A 21,232-nucleotide genomic window follows, 5' to 3' on the forward strand; every position below is an offset into this window, starting at 1 on the left:
ATAGTGTTCCACTGTTATGACACATATAGTGTTCCACTGTTATGACATATATAGTGTTCCACTGTTATGACACATAGTGTTCCACTGTTATAACACATATAGTGTTCCACTGTTATGACACATAGTGTTCCATTGTTATGACAGTGTTCCACTGTTATGACACATATAGTGTTCCACTGTTATGACACATATAGTGTTCCACTGTTATGACACATATAGTGTTCCACTGTTATGACATATATAATGTTCCACTGTTATGACACAGTGTTCCACTGTTATGACACATATAGTTCCACTGTTATGACACATAGTGTTCCACTGTTATGACACAGTGTTCCATTGTTATGACAGTGTTCCACTGTTATGACACAGTGTTCCATTGTTATGACACAGTGTTCCACTGTTATGACACATAGGATGTTCCACTGTTATGACACAGACTGTTCCACTGTTATGACACACACAGTGTTTCACTGTTATGACACAGTGTTCCACTGTTATGACACATAGGGTGTTCCACAGTTATGACACAGACTGTTCCACTGTTATGACACACACAGTGCTTCACTGTTATGACACAGTGTTCCACTGTTATGACACACAGAGTGTTCCACTGTTATGACACACAACACTAGCATTTACATATCATATTAATTATAATACACCCATAATTACTCAAAAAAGAAATATTAATATCAACATGGTTCCATATTCCTATAAAACACATGACCAATTTCATCAACACACACACTAGTATTCTTCATCAACACACACACTAGTATTCTTCATCAACACACACACTAGTATTCTTCATCAACACACACACTAGTATTCTTCATCAACACACACACATACCAGTATTCTTCATCAACACACACACATACCAGTATTCTTCATCAACACACACACATACCAGTATTCTTCATCAACACACACACACACCAGTATTCTTCATCAACACACACTAGTATTCTTCATCGACACACACACACACACCAGTATTCTTCATCAACACACACTAGTATTCTTCATCAACACACACACACACACCAGTATTCTTCATCAACACACACTAGTATTCTTCATCAACACACACACACACACCAGTATTCTTCATCAACACACTAGTATTCTTCATCGACACACACACACACACCAGTATTCTTCATCAACACACACTAGTATTCTTCATCAACACACACACACACACACCAGTATTCTTCATCAACACACACTAGTATTCTTCATCGACACACACACACACACCAGTATTCTTCATCAACACACACCAGTATTCTTCATCGACACACACACACACACCAGTATTCTTCATCAACACACACTAGTATTCTTCATCGACACACACTAGTATTCTTCATCGACACACACACTAGTATTCATAAGAACATAAGAACATAAGAAAGGAGGAACACTGCAGCAGGCCTGTTGGCCCATACTAGGCAGGTCCTTTACAATTCATCCCACTAACAAACATTTGACCAACCCAATTTTCAATGCTACCCAAGAAATAAGCTCTGATGTGCAAGTCCCACTCAAATCCATCCCCTCCCACTCATGTACTTATCCAACCTAAATTTGAAACTACCCAAAGTCCTAGCCTCAATAACCCAACTAGGTAGACTGTTCCACTCATCAACTACCCTATTTCCAAACCAATACTTTCCTATGTCCTTTCTAAATCTAAACTTATCTAATTTAAATCCATTACTGCGGGTTCTCTCTTGGAGAGACATCATCAAGACCTTGTTAATATCCCCTTTATTAATACCTATCTTCCACTTATACACTTCGATCAGGTCTCCCCTCATTCTTCGTCTAACAAGTGAATGTAACTTAAGAGTCTTCAATCTTTCATCATAAGGAAGATTTCTAATGCTATGTATTAATTTAGTCATCCTACGCTGAATGTTTTCTAACGAATTTATGTCCATTCTGTAATATGGAGACCAGAATTGAGCTGCATAATCTAGGTGAGGCCTTACTAATGATGTATAAAGCTGCAGTATGACCTCTGGACTTCTGTTGCTTACACTTCTTGATATAAATCCCAGTAATCTATTTGCCTTATTACGTACGCTTAGGCATTGCTGTCTTGGTTTAAGGTTGCTGCTTACCATAACCCCCAAGTCCTTTTCGCAATCTGTATGGCTAAGTTCTACATTATTTAACTTATAAGTGCTAGGGTTATGGACACTCCCGAGCTTCAGAACCTTGCATTTGTCTGCATTGAACTGCATCTGCCACTTTTCTGACCAAGAGTAGAGTTTGTCTAAATCCTCCTGAAGTTCCCTAACATCTACGTTTGAATCAATTATCCTATCTTCGTGTCATCGGCGAATTTGCTCATATCACTAGTAATTCCTTCATCAAGATCATTGATATATATTATAAACAACAACGGGCCCAAGACTGATCCCTGTGGAACGCCACTTGTTACTGATCCCCACTCGGATTTAACCCCATTTATGGACACTCTCTGCTTCCTGTCTGTGAGCCATGATTCGATCCACGAGAGCACCCTTCCCCCAATGCCATGAGCTGCTACTTTCTTCAACAGTCTTTGGTGCGGAACTCTATCAAATGCCTTACTAAAATCTAAGTAAACAATATCAAATTCTTTATCGTGGTCAACAGCCTCAAAAGCTTTACTGAAGAAAGTTAATAAATTAGTTAGACAAGACCGGCCTCTTGTGAATCCATGCTGAGTATCATTAATCAAGCTATGCTTATCGAGATGGCTTCTTATAATCTCAGCTATAATTGACTCTAGTAATTTGCCTACAATTGAGGTCAGGCTTATTGGGAGGTAATTTGACGGTAACGACTTGTCCCCTGTTTTAAAAATAGGAAATACATTAGCCATCTTCTACATATCAGACACTACACCTGTTTGAAGAGATAAATTAAAAATATTAGTTAATGTTTCACAGACTTCCATTTTGCATTCCTTTAGAACCCTTGAAAAAACCTCATCAGGACCCGGTGACTTATTTTGCTTCAGTCGGTCTATCTGCTTCACAACCATTTCACTAGTGACTGTGATGTTACATAATTTATCTTCTTCTGGCCCACTATAAAAATTAATTACCGGAATATTATTAGTGTCTTCCTGTGTAAAAACCGAGAGAAAATAATTATTTAAAATCGAGCACATTTCATTCTCTTTGTCAGTAAGATGCCCATAGTTATTTTTAAGGGGACCTATCTTATCTCTGACTTTTGTTCTATATACCTGGAAAAAACTTTTTGGGTTAGTTTTAGAATCCCTAGCAACTTTAATTTCATAGTCCCTTTTAGCTTTTCTTATCCCCTTTTTAATGTCCCTCTTAATGTCGATATACTGATTCATAAGATGACCCTCGCCTCTTTTGATACGCCTATAAATTCCTTTCTTATGCCCTAGTAGATATTTCAGCCTATTATTCATCCATTTTGGGTCATTTCTATTTGATCTAATTTCTTTATACGGGATAAACGTTCTTTGAGCAGCATGTATTGTGTTCAGAAAACTGTCATATTGATAGCTCTCTTCGTTACCCCAGTCAACAGATGACAAGTGTTCTCTAAGCCCATCGTAATCTGCTAAGCGAAAATCTGAGACTGTTACTGAGTTATCCCTACTATCATACTTCCATTCAATTCTAAATGTAATTGATTTGTGGTCGCTAGCACCCAGTTCCTCTGAAACTTCTAAATTATTAACAAGGGATTCATTGTTTGCCAGAACTAAGTCAAGCAGGTTATTACCCCTTGTAGGTTCTGTCACAAACTGCTTCAAAAAACAATCCTGAACTACTTCTAAGAAGTCGTATGATTCTAAATTCCCAGTCAAGAAATTCCAATCAATATGACTAAAGTTAAAGTCTCCTAGAATTACTACATTATCGTGCCTTGTGGCCCTAACAATTTCCTCCCATAGTAGTCTCCCCTGGTCCCTATCTAAATTTGGGGGACGGTATATCACACCTAAAATTAACTTTTCATGCCCCTCTGAAAATTCTATCCAAACAGACTCTGTATGTGTTACTTCAGACTTAATACCCGTTTTTATGCAACAGTTCAAGCGATCTCGGACATACAGTGCCACCCCACCCCCCTTCCCGATACTTCTATCTACTTGGAACAATTTAAAACCCTGAATGTGACATTCTGCAGGCATGTCCCGACTTTTTGAATTAAACCACGTCTCAGTAATGGCAAATACATCTATGTCACCTGCACTAGCAACTAGTCTCAACTCGTCCATCTTATTCCTAGCACTGCGACTATTTGTGTAATAAATACCTAAAGACCCTCCTCTCTCTTTACCCTTCCTGCTCCTTTCTGTTATTCCACTAAACCTATTACTGTCCTTGTCAATTAGTGCCACTGGCTTTCCAATATCCACCTTATTTTGCCTATTACCAGTTCTCCTAGTACTCATATTACTACCCTGAGACTTCACAGTTTTCCCGCCAAAACCCATACCACTAACTATTCCTAGTTTAAAGACCTAACAGCTCCCTCCACTGCGTTGGCCAGTGCTCCCACCCCACACCTAGATAAGTAAACCCCGTCCCTGGCATACATGTCATTTCTGCCATAGAAGAGGTCCCAGTTGTCAATGAATGTTACCGCATTTTCCTTACAGTATTTGTCCAGCCAGCAATTGACACCAATTGCTCTGGACAACCATTCATTTCCAACTCCTCTCCTTGGCAAAATGCCACATATGACAGGTTTCCCACCCTTCCTCCTAATTATCTCTATTGCTGACCTATACCTGCTAATCAGGTCCTCACTCCTACGTCTGCCAACATCGTTGCCTCCAGCACTGAGACAGATAATAGGATTGCTCCCATTACCTCTCATGATGTCATCCAGACGGCTAACAATATCCTTCATCCCAGCCCCAGGAAAACACTCTCTGCCTCATCAACACACACACTAGTATTCTTCATCAACACACACACACTAGTATTCTTCATCAACACACACACACTAGTATTCTTCATCAACACACACACACTAGTATTCTTCATCAACACACACACACACCAGTATTCTTCATCAACACACACACAAGTATTCTTCATCAACACACACACACACACACACACACACACACACACACACACACACATACACACACACTAGTATTCTTCATCAACACACACATACAAGTATTCTTCATCAACACACACACACCAGTATTCTTCATCAACACACACACACCAGTATTCTTCATCAACACACACACACTAGTATTCTTCATCAACACACACACACCAGTATTCTTCATCAACACACACACACCAGTATTCTTCATCAACACACACACACACACCAGTATTCTTCATCAACACACACACCAGTATTCTTCATCAACACACACACCAGTATTCTTCATCAACACACACACACACACCAGTATTCTTCATCAACACACACACCAGTATTCTTCATCAACACACACACCAGTATTCTTCATCAACACACACACCAGTATTCTTCATCAACACACACACCAGTATTCTTCATCAACACACACACACACACACTAGTATTCTTCATCAACACACACACACACACACCAGTATTCTTCATCAACACACACACCAGTATTCTTCATCAACACACACACACTAGTATTCTTCATCAACACACACACACACACACCAGTATTCTTCATCAACACACACACACTAGTATTCTTCATCAACACACACACACACACACACTAGTATTCTTCATCAACACACACACACACACTAGTATTCTTCATCAACACACACACACACACACCAGTATTCTTCATCAACACACACACCAGTATTCTTCATCAACACACACACACTAGTATTCTTCATCAACACACACACACACACACACACTAGTATTCTTCATCAACACACACACACACACACACACACCAGTATTCTTCATCAACACACACACCAGTATTCTTCATCAACACACACACACACACACCAGTATTCTTCATCAACACACACACACACACACACCAGTATTCTTCATCAACACACACACACACACTAGTATTCTTCATCAACACACACACACACACACACACACACACCAGTATTCTTCATCAACACACACACCAGTATTCTTCATCAACACACACACACACCAGTATTCTTCATCAACACACACACACACACCAGTATTCTTCATCAACACACACACCAGTATTCATCAACACACACCAGTATTCTTCATCAACACACACACACCAGTATTCTTCATCAACACACACACACACACTATTCTTCATCAACACACACACACACACACACACACTAGTATTCTTCATCAACACACACACACCAGTATTCTTCATCAACACATACACACCAGTATTCTTCATTAACACACACACACACACACACACACTAGTATTCTTCATCAACACATACACACCAGTATTCTTCATCAACACACACACACACACACACACCAGTATTCTTCATCAACACACACACACACACTAGTATTCTTCATCAACACACACACACACACACACACACACACACCAGTATTCTTCATCAACACACACACACACACCAGTATTATTCATCAACACACACACACACACCAGTATTCTTCATCAACACACACACACCAGTATTCTTCATCAACACACACACACCAGTGTTATTCATCAACACACACACACACACCAGTATTCTTCATCAACACACACAAACCAGTATTCATCAACTCATACAACAGTAATTAAACAACAAACACCCCTCAATACATGCTTCAATATCAAATAAAACAAATCCTAACTCAGTATATATTTGTATCTTTTTGGTAATTGCACACTGACGTGAAAATAATTAAAAACATTATTAATGAAGACAGAGTCGGTATCACTACACCACATCACACGGCATAATGAAGCTGGCTCTGACTTCTTCAGTAATTCTTTTCAAACATATGTATGTTTGGGAAGAGATCACCAGGAAACATCTGACTAGAGATGTAAAAAAATAGTTTTGTCAAGAATGGAAATACCTGAGTGATCTCGTGTATTTGTCAACATATATGTTCAGAGGAACTAGCTCCTGAGGGACTGATACCCTCAAAATTACCTCACCACTTCTACTGTCTGCTGGGATATAACCGATGATGAAGCCACCTGCACGAGCGAGACGTTTAGGCAATAAAGACACTGAAGTGAGGCACATGTGTCTCACTGTACATGAATGGTATACAATACCGACAAGATGAAAATTAGACACATGTGCAACATCTGGGTATCTTTATAAAGCCACTGGATGGCGAAACGTCTACAATAAACATACAGAGCCCGAGCCTTTAGCTCATAAGACTGTCATTCCCATTTGCCTCCTTGGGGCGGGGATGGCAGACCAGAGAGGCCTAGCTTGTGGCTAGGCCTTGGGACAGTTGGTCCCAAAGATGAGGAGGTACTTGTGCCTCCTTCCATGGGAGACTTAGGTCTCAGACACTCCCTAAAGAGGGAGCCAAGGCCGGGCCACCACTTGGAAAAGGCCCGGGCAGGGAGAATACCGGCGAATCTTTAAGAAGAAGAAAGAAGTTGCACATGTGACTAATTTTCATGTGTCTTACTCACCAACGTTTCAGTATAGTATACAATTTACAATTATAGCAACAGTTTCACACTATCTTCAAGTATTTCCATTTTTTCCTATTTTCAATTTGACATTTTTTGTTATATTTGTAAACAAATACATCAGTACCTCCAACACACATACCTCCAACGCAGTAAATAAGGCCACTGGTGGTACCAATGCCCAGGCAGGATCGTTTGGTGCCCATGGATGTAATGTTCATCCACTTGTTTAGGGACGGGTTGTACATTTCAGCTGAGGACAGGTCGCATGCACCATCGTACCCTCCCATCACATAGAGGTACCGTCCCAGGGCAGTCACCCCAGAGCGTGACCTGTTACAAGAGCAGGTCAAGCAAGGTGTTAGTGGGATAAATAGCACAACAGGGTAGGAAGGTTATCTACTGTTGGTTAAACATTATTGTTGTATGTCAGTCACTAGTTTATCGTTGTTTGTGTAGTGAAGGCTGATGAAGGACAGTGTTCAACATTCTTAGGGTAAGGAACTGGTGTTCAACTCCCACTAGTTCAGAAGACACTCACCTCCTGTAGTTCATTGAAGCGACGGGCATCCAGCGGTCGGTGCGAGGGTTGTAGCACTCCACCTCACTGTGGATAGCAAACAAGCTACCCCCACCTGCCCACGGGAAGTGTTAGTAGTGTTAGGTGATGTCAGAGGGAGACTCATAGCTAGTGCTTTGAGAACAAGTGTTAGTATAATTAGCTGTTGTTAGAAGAAGCCTCAGTTAGTGCTGAGATTAGAGGAGGAGGAGGTGTTAAATGCACACATGCATGCACGCACACATTCTCTTTCTCTCACTCTCGCTCTCTCTCTCTCTCTCGCCTAAAAGTTCATTGTGGTTTCAAGAAAGATATTATAAAATTTCTGTTCAAATTTAAAAGATCAAAGGCAAGACGCACCTTCATCAGCACCACAGTCAGCAGCACATTACAAGCCACAGGAAAAGCATTAGATACTGGAGACTGGATTCACCGGCTTTTTATGCTAATTGACTACATAAGTACCATTAAGGTTGTATGTTAGCTTTAACACCACCTGTCAAAAACACTTTAATCCCTAAACCAGGGATCAAAGTTCCAGCATATATATATACTGATGGATAAACTGTTGTTGGTGTTGTATCATATTGTAAAAGGTGTTACTGAGGGAGGCTCTATGACTGCTACACAAGTTTTTAACAATAACGCTCCTATTATGTAAATGGTTTAGAAAACTGACAAGTTGAAGAATGAGACAATGGTGCAACATTTGGAAATCTTTATTTTGGAAACGTTACGTCAACCAGTGGCGTCTTCAGTCCAGTAGAGAGAGGAACAGTTCTCTGTGTTGTACTGAAGAAGTCACTGGCTGGCGAGACGTTGCCACAGTAAAGATTCCCAGATGTTGCACCAGTGTCTAATTCTTCAATAATATTTCTCGTTGTTTCTACAGGATGTTCTTCAGTTTACATAGTTCTCATCACATTTTACTTGCTCATGATGATATACACAGTCAATTTAGTGTTGTCTCAAGGTGTCACTTTGAAGGTAAACAATCAACCACAAGAAGATAAAGTAAGGATGAAACAAACTAAATGGCTCTTTAAGAGATTTTTTTTAAGACCTGAAACTGCTCTCCCCTCAAGGAAGGTTCCTTGATGTTGGTGAGGGGCTCTTGATTTAGGGAATTGGATCTGTGCTCCAGTTCCCCGAATTAAGCCTGAATGCCTTCCACACCCCCCCCCAGGCGCTGTATAATCCTCCGGGTTTAGCGCTTCCCCCTTGATTATAATAATAATAATGTAACTGCTCTCAGAGGAATTACCATTTAAAAATTTAGAATTAGCAGTCATTCAATATTTTCCCTAGCCTGAGAGAGAGAGAGAGAGAGAGAGAGAGAGAGAGAGAGAGAGAGAGAGAGAGAGAGAGAGAGAGAGAAAGAGAGAGTTCTTATTTTCATAGGGTAGCCACACACATTAAACATTCTTACCACGTAACTCATAAAGAACAGAGTAGCTGCACAAGTTCACATAATATAACTATTATACAAAATACGGTAGACACATTCCACAGGCGTTCCTACCATGTAACTATATATTTTAAACTGCGTCATATTTTATGTAACACGTAATCAAGTGGATCATTCAGCCCTAGCGCTAGTAGAGGTTCGATCCTTCATGTGCACAATCCAGAGTGTTCAACTCACCACAGGCAAAGAGGTAAGGCTTGACACCCTCTGGCTGTCGCTCCTGCGTGCGAGGGGATGTGAGTGTTGCTCTCTGCTCTGGTAGAAGGTGGTACTTCAGGGCCTCCAGCAGCAGGTGGTGACAGGACGAATCTTCCCGCACCAGTGGCTCGGCGTCCACGTTCGAGGTAAGGAAGTCACGCGACAAGAGCGGAAGACGCACGTGTTTCAGCAGCTGTGGGTGGCAGGTGTGGTAAGATTACTGTACTAGGTACGTAGTGAGTTATTGCAGCAGGTACGTGGTGAGTTATTGCAGCAGGTACATGGTGAGTTATTGCAGCAGGTATGTGGCTGGATATTTTAGCAGATGGGCTGTAGGTTATTGCAGCAGATGAGAGGTGATTTGCTGTGCCACGTGTGACGAGGTTAACGTAACCAGCATGGATGTGAGACAGGTATAATATTAATTAACCTGGGAGTTAGTCAGGTATATATATAACAAACAGGAAAAAACTCTCAGTAAAAAATAAAGATTATATTACAGAGTACAAACTAAAGCATACCTACTGAAGATTATATCACAGAGTACAAATTAAACCATACCTATTTAATTACTAGTAAACAAATGCACGTGCCGAGGAATTAAAACGGAAAGGTCAGTCGTACGTAAGTTACATGATTATTAGCTACACTAGAAATCCATTTCCTCCCTTTCTGCAACTTCACTCAGTAGTCTCACTTTAATTCTTTTCCCAAGCTGTGAAGTAAATGCTTCTTAGAAAACCGACAAGCTGAAGAATGAGACACTTCGTGCAACACTTGGGAATCTTTAATTGAGGATTCCCAAATGTTGCACAAAGTGTCTCATTCTTCAGCTCTTCCCAAGCTGGGTTATACTGTCAGTGTTTACAACTGGACCACATAATGTCAACGAGAACTGACCCCCCTCACATACTGGAACGACTACTGCACCACCTTTCAATCCGTCCTGCAGGAACTTTCAGTCAGTCCTGCACGATCTATCGGTCGGTCTGTCTTTGAAAATTAATAAATAGCGAGTAGGGTAAGAGTAAGACACAGTGTATTTCGCTCAAAAATGAGCTTTGGCAAGTCTGTCACCTTCCAGTGAAAATTTCTGAGTTGATCTCAGAACGAAATTTTGTGCAATCAGGCTTAATCCATGGAACTGGAAGGACGCTTCAATTCCCTGGATCAAGATCCCTCCATTTGAAGGGCTGTCCTCATACAAATCCGCGAGTGATTGTAGTCCAGAACGGACCGAAACATCGTCCAAGACAGACAGAAACATAGCTCAATTGTCGTTTCCAGTTTCGTAGGTTGGCCAGTGAGTTGTGTCGTGAGTTACCCTTCGTCAGGGGGTCGAGTGAGTCGTCTCGTCTCACCTCAGGGACCATCTTCTGCCTCTCAGGAAGGTCGTGTTTGACCCACGAGATGACAGCTGTGAACACTTTCTCCTCGCACGGTACGTTGAGCTGCGGCGATGCTATTAGCTCCTCAACCTGTAAACAACGATGCTTGTCTCAACACTCTAACCTCGGAAACAACGATACTCGCCTTAACACTCTAACCTCGTAAACAACGATACTTTCCTTACACTCTGACCTCGTAAACAACGATACTTGCCTTACACTCTGACCTCGTAAACAACGATACTTTCCTTACACTCTAACCTCGTAAACAACGATACTTTCCTTACACTATGACCTCGTAAACAACGATACTTGCCTTAACACTCTGACCTCGTAAACAACGATACTTGCCTTAACACTCTGACCTCGTAAACAACGATACTTGCCTTAACACTCTGACCTCGTAAACAACGATACTTGTCTCAACATTCTGACCTCGTAATAACGACACTTGTCTCAACACTTACCCTCGTAATATGGACACAGATGACTGACTACTGTTTGGTTGGTTAATGAGGCTTAAAATCTGTCATCTACACTATATCATCTACACTATGGTTATTAAGGCTGCTGCATGTCATATCTTTTTATCACCAGTCAAAAACAGTTTAATTCCTAAAATAGGGATTAAGGCAAACTGTAAGTGTATATACACTGAGATATACACCTCTCTCTCTCTCTCTCTCTCTCTATATATATATATATATATATATATATATATATATATATATATATATATATATATATATATATATATATAATGTTTACTACTGCCCTCAGTAGTGAAGGAGCTCTCACCGCAACATTTCGCTCTGTGTAGAACTGTATCGAGTAGAATGACTACGCAGAGCGAAAAGTCGTGTCAATGAAAGCTTGTTCATCACTGTGCGTCGTTCCCGGGCCTTAGAAAATGAGTTACGATAACATGTGTGATAAGAATAACATTAATAGCTGACATTAATATTATTATTATTATTATTATTATTATTATTATCATTATTATTAATCAGCTTTGATCCCAGGAAGAGGAGGGTAGCTCCAACTTCTCGTATTAAGAACCCTTCACGAGTGCCCCCCCTCCCGCCTTGAAAGGGGGCAGAACACGATATTGTTATCCAAAGATTACCAGTAGAATTGCCCTCGAGATGGGGTTCCCATTGATGCTGTTGAAGGCCCTTCGATCCCAGTTAGAAGCTACGATCACTTTCCTTGGATCAAACCTGTCTCCCATACCTCATGAATATAATAATAATAATAATAATAATAATAATAATTATCATAATTATTATTATTATTATTAATAAGAATAATAATAAAAATAACAATATCGATAATAATAATAAAATGAATAATAATGATAATAATAATAATAATAATAATAATAATAATAATAATAATAATAATAATAATAACACTAATAATAATAACGATAATAATATTTTTGATAAGAAAGATAGTTTGCTTACCTGTTTAAAGGGAAGCAGGAGAAACTCCTCTGTGCCACACACCTCGGGGAAGTTCTGTAGTGCGAATCTGTGTGATCGTGTGTGTAACTCCCCGCAGCTGTGGGCGTCTGTGGCCGGACCAATAACATTCTCTCAGCACAACATAAATGCCATTGAGGGAGAATTTACTTATTTAAATGAAGCTCTGTACCCGTGTGTGCTGGAGGTTCGATCCTCCGTCTAGTAACCTCGAGACGGGGTGGGGTAAAAAGATTCCTTATTGACATTAATATTATTTTTGGGTATGTAAGAAATTTTAGATTGTTAAAAAAAGATATTTTAATGAGTTCAGTAATGGCGGACACCGTCACTGGTAATTATATCTGATTTTTCTTCAAACGGAAAATTAATAAATCATTAACAAAATCGTTAGTAAATAATGACGTCACATTACAACTAATCATATAAAATCAGTCTATTAATAAAAAGAAAATAAAAGATGGAGTGGCAGGGGAAGTGGAATATTCAAACGGCTTCAGGAAGATATCCAAATGTTTTTCCTCGCAGCCTTTTTTTCCAATTCTCCGAGGCTGTGGGTCCCACAATTTCCACCAGCCATTTTTTTTTTAATGTTTTTCACCTCATTCATATTATTGTTTATTCTGCAATCATACATGTTACTACATCTGATCTCAATATATTTATATTTGTCAACATTCTCAAATTAATTCGCACTCATCTGCAAAGTTGTCAATAAACCCGAATTATCACACTGAACCGTATTTACTACAACACTTCACTCATCACACTCTGACCTGCAGAGTTGACAACACTTCCGACTCGACATTTCTGCTAAATTAGAATTCCCAACTCTTCTGGAAGTGACTTGAAGGCTGCCACCCTCCTCTCACCCGCTGCCACCCTCCCTTCACCCGCTGCCACTCTCCCCTCACCAGCTGCCACCCTCCCATCACCCACTGCCATCATCCCCTCACCCGTTGCCATCCTCTCCTCATCCACTGAGAAGTGGGATATAGTGCCTCGGGAGGTGGGTTACAGTGCCCCTGGAGGTGAGTTATAGTGCCCCTGGAGGTGGTCATAGTGCCCCTGGAGGTGAGTTATAGTGCCCATGGACGTGGCTGTAGTGCCCTTGGAGGTGAGTTATAGCGCCCTTAGAGGGGGTTATAGTGCCCATGGAGGTGAGGTATAGTGCCCATGGAGGTGAGTTATAGTGCCCATGGAGGTGAGTTATAGTGTCCATGGAGGTGACTTATAGTGCCCATGGAGGTGACTTATAGTGCCCATGGAGGTGACTTATAGTGCCCATGGAGGTGACTTATAGTGCCCATGGAGGTGACTTATAGTGCCCATGGAGGTGACTTATAGTGGCCATGGAGGTGACTTATAGTGCCCATGGAGGTGACTTATAGTGCCCATGGAGGTGACTTATAGTGCCCATGGAGGTGAGTTATAGTGTTACCTGCGAAGCTCCTGATGCCGAGACAGTTGGATGGATGTAACTGCCTCATGAGGAACTTGCAGCAAGCCTCTCGCACGCTCACCATCTGCAGCAAGCTGGAGGCTGGCAGCAGCACCTGCAAGCACACACACACACACACACACACACACACACACACACACACACACACACACACACACACACACACACACACACACGCACACACACACACGCACACACACACGCACACACACACGCACACACACACACGCACACATACACACGTACACATACACGCACACACACATACGCACATATACACACGTACACACAGAGATAAATAAACTGTTATGTGGGATGACTGGGGTTTGTTGGAAACACAAAACACACGGAGAAAAGTTTTTATTGAGAAGGCACTTGTTGGGCTTATTGGAGATACAGAGGTGTGAGGCACAGAGATAAGAAATGTAAGAAAGATGTAATATACATGAGAGAAGTGAGACAGTGAGGGAGACCTACTTAACAGCAGAAATATGAGGAAGAGAAAGAGACGCCCCAAGTGATACAGAGAGCGAGAGAGAGAGAGAGAGAGAGAGAGAGAGAGAGAGAGAGAGAGAGAGAGAGAGAGAGAGAGAGAGAGAGAGAGAGAGAGAGAGAGAGAGAGAGAGAAAGATAATATCTCGCTCCTAGGTTTCAATATTTTCATGCAGTGATTTAGGAAAAGATCGACACATATTCCGCCTGAGAAAGGTTTTCTATGAATATCATTATAGGGGAGACTGAAATGGTGATCATATCTCCAGTGTCACCAACACCTACACGGCTCGATACGGCGTAAGCTATCAATGGCCCTGTAAACCCCAACAAAAAAACCGCCCGATTATACTCAGTTATTCTATAATACTGATGAATTATAGAATAACTGAGACAGATAGATATACCTGCACGTTATCCTCAGTGATGACGATCTCGCCCGTATAGGAGTACTCAACCAAAAGTTCAAGTGCCGTCGAGTCTAACTCCTGCAGCGCCACTCTTTCCTGGGTCTTCTCCACAAGGTCACCTGTGGGAAAGACAATACCACCACTGTTAGCGAAAGCTTCCACTAACCTAAGTAGATGTCACCTTACCTCACTTGGAGATCGAAGTTAGGTCTCACCGTGATGTCTACTGAGGTCAATGAAGGGTACGTATTGTCGAAATGTGCAATAAAATAACATTTTATCACAGTTTTCTTAATCTGTTAATATTTCACGCATTTTCAAAAAATCATATAAATTGTACAATAAAATCTAAGAGATTTGTTATTCAGAATGTAAAATAATGAATTTTTAATCAAGCAAATAAGTTTATTTAGGCACAGATACACATAAGTACAATTATCATACATAGTGTAAATAATCTAGGATAGCCATATAAAGTCAAAGTGATTTATTATCAGTGGAGTCCTTGAGAGAGCGAGAGAGAAGTCGGTCAGTGTGGGGGACAGATGTAGCAGCAGGCAGGGAACTAGTGCAGTGACCGAAGGTCAGTGTGGGGGACAGATGTAGCAGCAGGCAGGGAAGTAGTGCAGTGACCGAAGGTCAGTGTGGGGGACAGATGTAGCAGCAGGCAGGGAACTAGTGCAGTGACCGAAGGTCAGTGTGGGGGACAGATGTAGCAGCAGGCAGGGAACTAGTGCAGTGACCGAAGGTCAGTGTGGGGACAGATGTAGCAGCAGGCAGGGAACTAGTGCAGTGACCGAAGGTCAGTGTGGGGGACAGATGTAGCAGCAGGCAGGGAACTAGTGCAGTGACCGAAGGTCAGTGTGGGGGACAGATGTAGCAGCAGGCAGGGAACTAATGGAATGACCGAAGGTCAGTGTTGGGGACAGATGTAGCAGCAGGCAGGGAACTAGTGAGTGACCGAAGGTCAGTGTGGGGGACAGATGTAGCAGCAGGTAGGGAACTAGTGCAGTGACCGAAGGTCAGTGTGGGGACAGATGTAGCAGCAGGCAGGGAACTAGTGCAGTGACCGAAGGTCAGTGTGGGGGACAGATGTAGCAGCAGGCAGGGAACTAGTGCAGTGACCGAAGGTCAGTGTGGGGGACAGATGTAGCAGCAGGCAGGGAACTAATGGAATGACCGAAGGTCAGTGTTGGGGACAGATGTAGCAGCAGGCAGGGAACTAGTGAGTGACCGAAGGTCAGTGTGGGGGACAGATGTAGCAGCAGGTAGGGAACTAGTGAGTGACCGAAGGTCAGTGTGGGGGACAGATGTAGCAGCAGGCAGGGAACTAGTGAGTGACCGAAGGTCAGTGTGGGGGACAGATGTAGTAGCAGGCAGGGAAGTAGTGGAGTGACCGAAGGTCAGTGTGGGGGACAGATGTAGTAGCAGGTAGGGAACTAGTGCAGTGACCCGAGGTCAGTGTGGGGGACAGATGTAGCAGCAGACAGGAACTAGTGGAGTGACCGAAGGTCAGTGTGGGGGACAGATGTAGCAGCAGGCAGGGAACTAGTGAGTGACCGACAGTCAGTGTGGGGGACAGATGTAGTAGCAGGTAGGGAACTAGTGCAGTGACCGAAGGTCAGTGTGGGGGCAGATGTAGCAGCAGGCAGGGAACTAGTGAGTGACCGAAGGTCAGTGTGGGGGACAGATGTAGCAGCAGGCAGGGAACTAGTGCAGTGACCGAAGGTCAGTGTGGGGGACAGATGTAGTAGCAGGCAGGGAAGTAGTGGAGTGACCGAAGGTCAGTGTGGGGGACAGATGTAGTAGCAGGTAGGGAACTAGTGCAGTGACCCGAGGTCAGTGTGGGGGACAGATGTAGCAGCAGACAGGAACTAGTGGAGTGACCGAAGGTCAGTGTGGGGGACAGATGTAGCAGCAGGCAGGGAACTAGTGAGTGACCGACAGTCAGTGTGGGGGACAGATGTAGTAGCAGGTAGGGAACTAGTGCAGTGACCGAAGGTCAGTGTGGGGGGCAGATGTAGTAGCAGGCAGGGAACTAGTGAGTGACCGAAGGTCAGTGTGGGGGACAGATGTAGCAGCAGGCAGGGAACTAGTGAGTGACCGAAGGTCAGTGTGGGGGACAGATGTAGTAGCAGGCAGGGAAGTAGTGGAGTGACCGAAGGTCAGTGTGGGGGACAGATGTAGTAGCAGGTAGGGAACTAGTGCAGTGACCCGAGGTCAGTGTGGGGGACAGATGTAGCAGCAGACAGGAACTAGTGGAGTGACCGAAGGTCAGTGTGGGGGACAGATGTAGCAGCAGGCAGGGAACTAGTGAGTGACCGACAGTCAGTGTGGGGGACAGATGTAGTAGCAGGTAGGGAACTAGTGCAGTGACCGAAGGTCAGTGTGGGGGGCAGATGTAGTAGCAGGCAGGGAACTAGTGAGTGACCGAAGGTCAGTGTGGGGGACAGATATAGCAGCAGGCAGGGAACTAGTGAGTGACCGAAGGTCAGTGTGGGGGACAGATGTAGCAGCAGGCAGGGAACTAGTGGTTTGACCGAAGGTCAGTGTGGGAGACAGATGTAGTAGCAGGCAGGGAACTAGTGGATTGACCGAAGGTCAGTGTGGGGGACAGATGTAACAGCAGACAGGGAACTAGTAAGTGATCGAAGGTCAGTGTGGGGGACAGACGTAGCAGCAGGCAGGGAACTAGTGCAGGGACCGAAGGTCAGTGTGGGGGACAGATGTAGCAGCAGGCAGGGAACTAGTGGAGTGATCGAAAGTCAGTGTGGGGGACAGATGTAACAGCAGGCAGGGAACTAGTGACTGACCGAAGGTCAGTGTGGGGGACAGATGTAGCAGCAGGAAGGGAACTAGAGAGTGACCGAAGGTCAGTGTGGGGGACAGATGTAGCAGCGGGCAGGGAACTAGTGAGTGACCGAAGGTCAGTGTGGGGGACAGATGTAGCAGCAGGCATTGAACTAGTGAGTGACCGAAGGTCAGTGTGGGGGACAGATGTAGCAGCAGGCAGGGAACTAGTGAGCGACCGAAGGTCAGTGTGGGGGAGAGATGTAGCAGCAGGCAGGAAACTAGTGCAGTGACCGAAGGTCAGTGTGGGGGACAGATGTAGCAGCAGGCAGGGAACTAGTGAGTGACCGAAGGTCAGTGTGGGGGACAGATGTAGCAGCAGGCAGGGAACTAGTGAGTGACCGAAGGTCAGTGTGGCGGACAGATGTAGCAGCAGGCAGGGAACTAGTGGAATGACCGAAGGTCAGTGTTGGGGACAGATGTAGCAGCAGGCAGGGAACTAGTGAGTGACCGAAGGTCAGTGTGGGGGACAGATGTAGCAGCAGACAGGGAACTAGTGAGTGACCGAAGGTCAGTGTGGTGGACAGATGTAGCAGCAGGCAGGGAACTAGTGCAGTGACCGAAAGTCAGTGTGGGGGACAGATGTAGTAGCAGGCAGGGAACTAGTGAGTGACCGAAGGTCAGTGTGGGGGACAGATGTAGCAGCAGGCAGGGAACTAGTGCAGTGACCAAAGGTCAGTGTGGGGGACAGATGTAGCAGCGGCAGGGAACTAGTGGAGTGACCGAAGGTCAGTGTGGGGGACAGATGTAGCAGCAGGCAGGGAACTAGTGCAGTGACCGAAGGTCAGTGTGGGGGACAGATGTAGCAGCAGGCAGGGAACTAGTGAGTGACCGAAGGTCAGTGTGGGGGACAGATGTAGCAGCAGGCAGGGAACTAGTGAGTGACCGAAGGTCAGTGTGGGGGACAGATATAGCAGCAGGCAGGGAACTAGTGAGTGACCGAAGGTCAGTGTGGGGGACAGATATAGCAGCAGGCAGGGAACTAGTGCAGTGACCGAAGGTCAGTGTGGGGGACATTTAGCAGCAGGCAGGGAACTAGTGGAGTGAGTAACCAGTAATAAAGTCTCGAGAGAAAAAAAATCTCACATAAAAATTTTAGGTTACCTTATTTTAATTTAAGTTAGGTTTGTTTACATTATGTTGGGTAAGTTTAAGTCTTCGCTCTCTAGTGACATCTTTTTTTCCCCTGCGACTTTTAACCTAATTTCCTAGTCAGCTTCCACCATAAACTATGAAAGATAAAAAGTAAAAGAACACTTACCAAATAAAAAAAAAACATATTACGTTCATTGAGAGCTTTATTAACAACTTTATTAAGTGCTTCATCAAAAGCTTTATCAAATAACTTACAAAGCTCCAAGCAACACGCAGCTTAAGCAAAAAATTTTTGTACATCTTTGTTACTTAATACAGTAACGCAACAAAAGTCATAAAATTAAAGCTAGCCGCTAAGTTATGTCACTTATCACTAACCATTAATTAATATAATTAGCCATGTAAAAATAACAAATCCCAAATAATTTACATTCCCAACCACCTGCTAACGCAATTACCCATATACTAACATAACAGACAAAGGAGTGAGAAAAAGAAAAGGAAATCGTAAAAAAAAAGGTTCTTACGGTCGCAATGTAAATTTGCAGCTCGTGTAAACACTTGGATGAAGAAGATACCTTTATCATCGGCGACTTTTCGCTCAGAAAATAGAGATTATTAAGTGTCATTCACTCCAGGAAATAATTATAATGAGTTTAGGTTAGGTAAGATTTGTCAGGAAATTGGGCAATCGATTCCATACGCGGGTCTTGGTCATATGATGACCCGCCACAGGAGCTTTTGGCCATCTGATCGAGGCCTTCCGTTGGCTTACCGCTGCAACCCTTTAAAAATTAAGGTAAGATCATTGTGGCTTTGAGAAGGTTATGTGTTACTGCTGCAGAAGCTGCCTTAGAAACAATTGGTTAATTAACTGGCAATAGGGAGCTGGAGTGCGCCAATAAAAACACGAGTCATGATGTGATACGCAATTACTGAGACTGAAGCGCAGCTGAAGCTTTCTCAAGCTTTTACATAGAAATGAAATGGAGAAGTAGAAGCAGAAGTAGGTGAAATACAAGCAGATGAAGTAGAAGCAGACAAGAAACAAGACTCAGGTACCTCCTGAGTACACACATGAAAGAGAGAAGCAAGGGTTGCTAACAAGATTCCAATTTCCTGCACTTGGTGGGATTCCGGCAGTAGTCAGGTAGGTGATTAAATGAGGTTCGAAGAGAGGGAAGAAGGAAGACGGGACTGGGAGGGGAGGGAAGAAAAATAGAGAGGAAGGAGAAGGGAAGTAAATGAGGTAAAGGAGAAGAAAGGTATGTAAAGTGGGAATGGGGGAAAGGAGAGAATATTAAGGGAATAATAGACATAATGGGAGAATGGAAGGAATGAAGAAGAGAAGCAGAAGGAACGGTGAACGAGAGAGGTAATGAGATAACCTTTACAAAATTTAAAAAAACAAGAAAAGAGGAAAGGAAAGATAAGTGTACTTGGAACAGGTGTGTACTGACAGGTAACAGCCTACCCTTCCTACTAACGAAGAGTGTAGGAAAGAGCTAGGTACTGACAGCTAACAGCCTCTCCTTGCCACAAAGACTGATGAAAGCAGGTGAGTACTGAGAGCAAGCTGCCTCTCTTTGCTAAGGCCACATCAACCTTAACAGCTCAAGAGCGACCAACAAAGGGGCAAACTTCCTCAGCAGCAGCGAGAGATGGTCAGGCAGTGAATATTACAGTACCGAAGATGTGTTCCTTTGTTCATGTGCACCAGGTGATGGGTAACACACACACACACACACACACACACACACACACACACACACACACACACACACACACACACAGCAAATATTCAGAAGATCAGGAACAATTCCCAGGACAAACTCCCAATCGAACTAACCCTCTGTCCCGCGTAGCATAAGAAAGTAACACGAGACAAAAAGTGAGGCTGAGGAGGACGACAGATATTACCGTGTATACTTGGATCGAGACGGAACGGAAATGGAGAAGGTACAATTGAGTGAGCGTGTAAAACACTGTAAAACAGAGTGAGGCAGATGACGCCTGGGGCAGTAAGAGTAGAGAACACCCGGTATCCAGACATCTTTACCAGATCACCCACTGTCCAGCTCAAAGCACGCACCTTCCCCGCACCACTAATTTAACATCAGCCACACAATTCCCCACCCATGTATTGCTCAACCCCTTCCCTAGCAATACAGGGGCAAGAAACACAGACATTGTAAAAGAAGT

At 43.3% G+C, this 21,232-nt stretch overlaps 1 protein-coding gene across 2 annotated transcripts in view; it reads right to left on the minus strand.

Moving 5' to 3' along the window:
* The window catches only part of LOC128687609 (kelch-like protein 17), a 69,081-nt gene that overhangs the window by 9,079 nt on the left and 38,770 nt on the right, over positions 1 to 21,232 (minus strand). For both annotated transcript variants that reach the window (XM_070084030.1, XM_070084029.1), the window contains 7 exons: positions 15,083 to 15,204; positions 14,163 to 14,277; positions 12,704 to 12,810; positions 11,211 to 11,327; positions 9,829 to 10,042; positions 8,166 to 8,259; positions 7,767 to 7,957 (listed from right to left, as the gene is read on the minus strand). In XM_070084030.1, coding sequence (XP_069940131.1) covers positions 7,767 to 7,957; positions 8,166 to 8,259; positions 9,829 to 10,042; positions 11,211 to 11,327; positions 12,704 to 12,810; positions 14,163 to 14,277; positions 15,083 to 15,204 — 960 coding nt within the window. The remainder of the gene's footprint in view (positions 1 to 7,766; positions 7,958 to 8,165; positions 8,260 to 9,828; positions 10,043 to 11,210; positions 11,328 to 12,703; positions 12,811 to 14,162; positions 14,278 to 15,082; positions 15,205 to 21,232) is intronic.

Source organism: Cherax quadricarinatus, chromosome 11 (assembly GCF_038502225.1).
Source record: "Cherax quadricarinatus isolate ZL_2023a chromosome 11, ASM3850222v1, whole genome shotgun sequence".
NCBI lineage: Eukaryota > Metazoa > Arthropoda > Malacostraca > Decapoda > Parastacidae > Cherax > Cherax quadricarinatus.